The sequence below is a fragment of the Leptopilina boulardi genome, unplaced genomic scaffold (genome assembly GCF_019393585.1).
Source record: "Leptopilina boulardi isolate dan_hultmark-lab unplaced genomic scaffold, ZJU_Lbou_2.1 LbouV2_122, whole genome shotgun sequence".
Classification (NCBI taxonomy): domain Eukaryota; kingdom Metazoa; phylum Arthropoda; class Insecta; order Hymenoptera; family Figitidae; genus Leptopilina; species Leptopilina boulardi.
In genome coordinates this window covers 3625798-3632597 of record NW_026137666.1, presented here as the reverse complement: position 1 = coordinate 3632597, position 6800 = coordinate 3625798, and the positions used below count along the sequence as shown (strand labels likewise).

Here is a 6800-nt window from a genome sequence, read left to right as displayed (position 1 = left end):
ACAAGGACATGATACTTATTTTGTTAAATCATTTTAAAAAGGAACTAAACTTTCTAGAAATGACTAATTTTAAGTGCGAGTTAATCTCATCAATCTTTAACAAATGAGCACTATGTATTTTTTTTATGTTGACAGTTGTGCTCGCAATTGTGTCATCCATCTCATTGTAAAAAATAATAATTTATAATAATAAAAATAGGAAGATGGACAAAAATCTGTTTATTATTCACAACGTTGAAAAACACCCTTGCTTATACGATAAGCACAGAAATGATTATAAAGATAATTTGAAGAAACATCGTGCTTGGAAAGAAATCGCAAATAAATATGCAGAATGTTTTCACGAAAGTGAAAGTGGTAAATTTTTTAATTTTATTTTTAATAATTTGTTAATAACAGTTAACCAAATGCAAAAGAATTATTACCCAAGTAGCAGATACTATTACAGTAATATTATCAGGTAATGTTACTGTAATATTACTGTTATATAAAATTATATAAAAAAAATTGCTTGAACGTAAAAGGTTGATTAATAATTACCTGATAATATTATTGTAATATTACGTGCTACTTGGGTATAGTGTGTATTTTTAAATAAACGTGTGTATTCTGTATACATGTATGTTTACAATGTATGCATTTCATCAAAGTATTTCATTTGTATTGCTTTCTCATGGGAAGCATTATTATACTAAAATTTTTCAAGACGACTTTTTTGATCTATTAAAAAACATTCTACAGTAGTTCTGTCTGGAGTTATTGTCATTTTTAAATTGAAAATTTTTGAAAAAACCGCCATTTTTGTATCATTTCATCTTTAAAAATCTTTTAACTTTAAAATTAACATAACCATCTGATAATAAATAAATAAAAAATAAATAATAAAATTGCATCGATTGATCTGTTTGCGAACTTTATGTACTTATAATACATAAGGTATTATTTCCATAAATTTATGGAATGAACACAAAAAGTACTTCTTCCATGAGGAAGCAATTCATACTTCAACTTGGCAGCGGTTTTTCATAACTTTTTCATAGCTTAGCCAAATATAAATAAAAATAAATAATGTCTTTAAAGTTGACAGAATTAAATCTAGATGGAATTATTTGAGAAAATTGTATATGCAGTATCACAAAACTGATAATAAATACATGCCTAGTGGCTCTGGTGCAAAGGAAGATGCCATCAGTTGGGAGTATTATAATGATATGCAGTTCCTTGATAGTCATGTTAGGCATAGAAGGTGCCTAACATTTCCTCTTTCTTTACAAAATGTATTTGTTTTATTCTACAGATACGAGTATTTATACATATATATATATATAAAATCATTTTAATGCAATAAATTATTATATTACTTAAAAAGTATTCTGAAACTGATTACTTAATTTTTAATAAAAACCACACAGAAAAAAACTGAACTCAGAATGAGCCGTGTAGGCGGCTCATTTTGATGTGCAACAAAAATGAACCAGGTTGGTGGCGCCACTGTCTATGTCGTTTAGCATTGGCTCATTTTGATTTGCAACAAAAATGAGACTAGGTTTTTTCTGCAATGTGGAAAGATTCTACGAGAACCGGTTAACGGAAAATTCATACAAAAATAATGCATTAAATTTTTAACAAAACAATTATAGTAGAATTTGTTTGAATTGAATTAGAATATTCATTATTAAAGGTTACAAACAATAATATTTATCTTAACATAAAACAGAACCCACAGTAATTTCACATATGCATCGTCAAATGCATTCGCACGTTCTGTTAGTGATAATAACAAGGATGCACAAGAAATAGAAGTGCTTGATGACGTAGATGAGCTTTATAATATGGGAAATGAAGAAATGGAAAATCAAAGTGATGGTAAAAATTAATAATATACTGATAGAACAACGTATTTTCTAAAAAAAACATAAAATAAGTTAATGGAATACTGGAACTAAGAAAATATGAAAAAAAGATGAACCTAATGATTTAACCAAAATATCTGATTTAAATAATTTTAATTTAACATAAAATAAACTTCTTGAACTATTACAATTCAAATGACTGATGAATATTGTTCTATTATATCTTTTTAAAATTTTAAAATTGTTTTCTTTTTTTTTGTCCCAGTACATCATTACCATACTTCACTATTGAAATTTTAATTTGAAAAAACATCAACTATATTTTACATTAAATAAGTTTTTTAAAATAGTATTATATATTATATTCATCGATAATTACATAAAATAGAAGTCATAGATGAAGAAGGGATAAGATTCGATACAGAAAATGATGAATTATTGAAGTACGCCCAAAGTATAGAGTCCATGGCAACCCAAATAATTACGAATCAAAAAATAAATAGTTTAAGTGGATATGAAAAAATAATCGTTGATGCGTTTCGAAAAGTACCACAAACAAAATTGCGAATGAAGTTTGATAAAATAATGGATATTATAGAACAGAACGACGAACCTTAACCCATTCGTTCTATATTCAGTTTAAGTTGTAACTTAATTATATTTAATAAAATTTCTTTTGAAAAAATGTTTCTTATTTATTTATTTATTAAACCACCGATTGGAAGTTAAAAGTATAGAACTGGTTTTGAAAAAAAGTCTTCAAAAATGAAAAACATTTTTAAACTTTATTCGCTGGGTTTATACCCGTTCTGGAAACTCTAAAAATGTCCTCAGATTTTAAAATAGCTCCATTAATTCTTTCAAATATTTATAAATTAAAAAATTCAAATTCCTTTTTATTTATAAATTTATTGAATTGGGAATAAATTTTTCAATAAAGATCACAGAAATTATACATAAGATTAAGTAATTTAGCAAACTTTTTTAGTTGGGGAAAATTTGGTGAAATTTATTACTATTTTTGATTATTAAATATTTTTTCAGATATTTCAGCAAAATTTTAATTCATGTTAAATGATTTTTTAAGTTTAACCTAAATCCACAGAATTTCCTAAAGTTTTACGAAATTTAGTAAAATAAAATATAAATTTTCAAAAATTTTGAATTGATTTTACCTACTAAATAGTTCTAAAATAATACATCTTTATTCTGATGAAAATGTAATTATCACTTGCTTTTCTTCATAATTAAATACAGGTTGCCTTTTAATTGTTGATGGTTATGTTAAAATTCCACTTACTAACAAAATTTATACATGAAAAATTTTCCGGAAAATCTATTTCAAAAAATTTTGAAAATTTAAATTTTTCGAGTGTGAACCCAAAGTGCAGGTTATATTTCGACTTTGAAAAAATTTCCTGTTGATACTGCTTCGATCCTAATTGTATTTCAAAAAATTCTTCGAAGACGTCTCCAAGACTACACCTAAAAAACGATATGGTTATTTTACGTAGATTTCATATTTCATGTCATTTTGAATACTTATCTTGATTCGCAAAAATATGATTTGTATCATCCTGGAGATCTTGTAGGTTAGTTGTAGAAACCCTCGGCATAATATTAAATTATTAAAAACATTAAAAGAATTTTGACTGAAATAGCCTTGTCACACTTTCCTGGAAACTTTTTCACTACGGGTCAACTTGTATATAAATTTTGCAAAATGTACATACAAACATTGAAATGTATATTTTGAGTGTTTTGACATTTGCGGAAAATTCACACATTTACATAAGCTTTCAATATACAGATACTTCAGTCTGTAAAAAGCAAGCGATGAGAACCTCTGACTTTACTCCTCCGATAAGCAATAGTGGGGGGTCCGTGAGACGGACCGACTTGTTATTAGACATGCATGTGGATTCAGCTTCAGCGAGTCGGTTATGGTATGGATGCCGGAACCACCAGGTGACGTCATCTTACACACTCTCGTTTCACTCCATGCGACAGAGAGAGAGAGAGCACTTCACGTGACGTCACTCTCTCTTACTGTAATACAACACAAACTCTTTCGTGCCAGCACAAACGTAATTTTGGTAATTTGTTTACGTTTTTTCCCTCCTTTGAGCCTTTTACCCCTTGTGACTGATATCAAATTACCAACAAAACACTGTTTTCACAATGTTTTTAATGCAGAGGTTAGAATTAGTCAGAATAATTGTTTTGCTTCCTCGTGGAGGAAGCTATGTAGTCCTTTCGTTTATAAACTTTTTAAAAATGGTGAAAACAAATTTTCCTCTATATAGAAACATGTTATATGAGATCCTGATCAATTGTCCGGATGTATGTGTGTGTGTATGTGTGTGTGGATCGTTTTTGTGAACACGATATCTTTAACAGGTTTTAATGGATTTGGATAAAATTTGGTAGGCTTATTTAACACATTAATCTCTCAAAAATGACGAGAGGATTTTTAAAAATACCCCAAAAAAAAAATTTTATCGTCTTTTTTCCAAAAATTTTTTTTTAATTGAAAAAATTTTTAAATCGAAAAATTTAAGGTAATATATAATATAATCGTCTTCTTTATGTCAAGATGAATCGATTGATATATATAAAGTATAGATTTGATTGAAATTTAAAGAATTAAAGAAAGTTAAAAAATCAAAAATTCTCATTTTAGCTAAAAAATGATGTGTTTATTTAAATTCATGTTTCTATATGAAATAATTTTATTCCCTGCATTGAAACGAATTGGTTGGTATATATAAAGTATAGATTTGATTTAAAATTTGAGAATTAATAAAAATTGAGAAATTGAAAATTCATATTTTAGCTAAAAAATTTTGTGTTTTTTTTAAATACAAGTTGATGAATAAAATAATTGTATTCCTTGCATTAAAACGAATCGATTCGTATATATAAAGTTTATGTTACACTCAAAATGAATTAAAATTTTCTTTTTTTTTAAAAAAATTTAATTAATTTAAAACATTTTTAACTCGAAATTTTTTAAATCAATCAATTGAATTGGACAAATTCATTGCTTCCTTCACGAGGAAGCAAATTTTTTGCTTCACACAATGAGGAAGCATAATGTTTATGAAATAAACATAAAGGACCCCCTCCTTGTTTTGTTTAATTGTTTGTTTCTTTAATAAATAATCATTTAGTTTTGCTTCTAATTTAATTTCCCACTATTTCTGCATACATTTAATTGCTTTTTCTTGATTAAAAGCCCTACAAAAATCGTCCCTTTTAGTGCGTTTACAAGCTTATGACAATTTCGGATACCGAAAAGTGCTAGTATCTGAGATTCTCACGGATTCGTTTACCAGCTATTGAGCTTGTAACCGGATTCCGCGGTTCTTGTATCTTTTATTTTTTACTGGGTACAATGCACCGCGCACAACCCTCAAAATTTTAGCCTTAAATCTTTTTTCATTTTAGAGAAAGTTGGAATATTGCAAAACACATTTTCCCATGCTAGGTCACGTGGGTTTCTGCAACATGCCGTTAAGGTATTTTGAACGCTGTACCCGAATTTAAGGTCAAAATTTAAAAACCCAAATCCAATATGTCTTCTCAAAAGGGGTGTATTTCCGATTAGCCCAAACCTCCAATATTTTGCTTCCTCGTGGAGGAAGCTTTGTAGTCCTTTCGTTTATAAAAATTTTCAAAGTGTCTGAAACAATTTTTTTTCTATATAGAAACATGTTATATGAGATCCTGATCAATTGTCCGAATGTATGTGTGTGTGTGTGTGGATCGTTTTTGTGAAAACGATATCTTTAACAGGTTTTAATGGATTTGAATAAAATTTTTTAGGCTTATTTAACACATTAATCTTTCAAAAAAGACGAGAGGATTTTTAAAAATACCAAAAAAAAATTTTATCGTCTTTTTTCCAAAAATTATTTTTTAATTGAAAAAATTTTTAAATCGAAAAATTTAAGGTGATATATAATATAATCGTCTTCCTTACGTCAAGATGAATCGATTGATATATATAAAGTATAGATTTGAGTGGAATTTAAAGAATTAATGAAAGTTAAAAAATCAAAAATTCAGATTATACTAAAAAAAATCGGACAAGTGCGAGTTACACTCGCACTGAAATCGAGGGTTCCGTACTCGAAGCGAACTTATTTGGTATAAAAACAAATGTTTAAAAAATATGTGTTGTATGACAACTATTATAAGTGATACAAAAAGGAACAATTTTGTAAAATTCAAGAAAATTGTTCCTCTTCGTATCACTTATATTAGTTGTCATACAACACATATTTTTTAAACATTTGTTTTTATACCAAATAAGTTCGCTTCGAGTACGGAACCCTCGATTTCAGTGCGAGTGTAACTCGCACTTGTCCGATTTTATTTTTTAAAAAATATTTTACTAAAAAAATATAAGAAACATAATTTTATTTCAACTCGCAATATTTTTATTGTATTTACATTTTAAAAATATATTGAATATTAAATTTTATCTTTCTAAGTCAAAAAGAGATAAAACTTAAGATATTGATATAAGGCTAGTAGCTGCTTGTCAAGGAAAAATCGAAAGTTATCTAAAAAATGAAATTTGTTTATTAATTCCAGAAAAATCAACTCCAATCATCCTCGCTATATTTTTTTTGTAATCTACACGTAAAAATACGTCAAAATATATAAATTTGAATCACTGTAGAAAAACTTTTTTCGTTTTTTGCGGAAAAATACATTTTTTTCTGAAATTTATCATTTTTCTTCAAAAATTTGATAAAAATTGATCATCAACTCCAATCGCGCTTACATTTTTTCCCTGTATTTTTCACGCAAAAATTGAGTTTTACAGCAAGTATGAACAGTCTGGATTGAATATTGTGTGCGCTAGGGAGAATAAATCATTTTTTTCGAAATTTTTGATTTTTCCTTGACAACGCTATGTAAATTAATCCGAATCAA

At 27.3% G+C, this 6800-nt stretch overlaps 1 protein-coding gene across 1 annotated transcript; it reads left to right on the top strand.

The window, feature by feature from the left end:
• Positions 1-203: 203 nt before the first annotated feature.
• LOC127287424 (uncharacterized) lies at positions 204-2471 on the top strand. The gene is made up of 4 exons (XM_051314357.1): positions 204-357; positions 1081-1246; positions 1718-1866; positions 2242-2471. Exons 1-4 carry the CDS (start codon positions 204-206, stop codon positions 2469-2471), a joined length of 699 nt encoding a protein of 232 aa, XP_051170314.1.
• The last annotated feature ends 4329 nt before the right edge of the window (positions 2472-6800 follow it).

Excerpts from the sequence above, each read along its gene's own strand:
- LOC127287424 (XM_051314357.1), top strand. The coding sequence starts at position 204 with ATGGACAAAAATCTGTTTATTATTCACAACGTTGAAAAACACCCTTGC. Across the intron at positions 358-1,080 it reads TTTTCACGAAAGTGAAAGTG|TTGACAGAATTAAATCTAGA; the intron begins GTAAATTTTTTA and ends ATGTCTTTAAAG. Across the intron at positions 1,867-2,241 it reads AATGGAAAATCAAAGTGATG|AAGTCATAGATGAAGAAGGG; the intron begins GTAAAAATTAAT and ends TACATAAAATAG.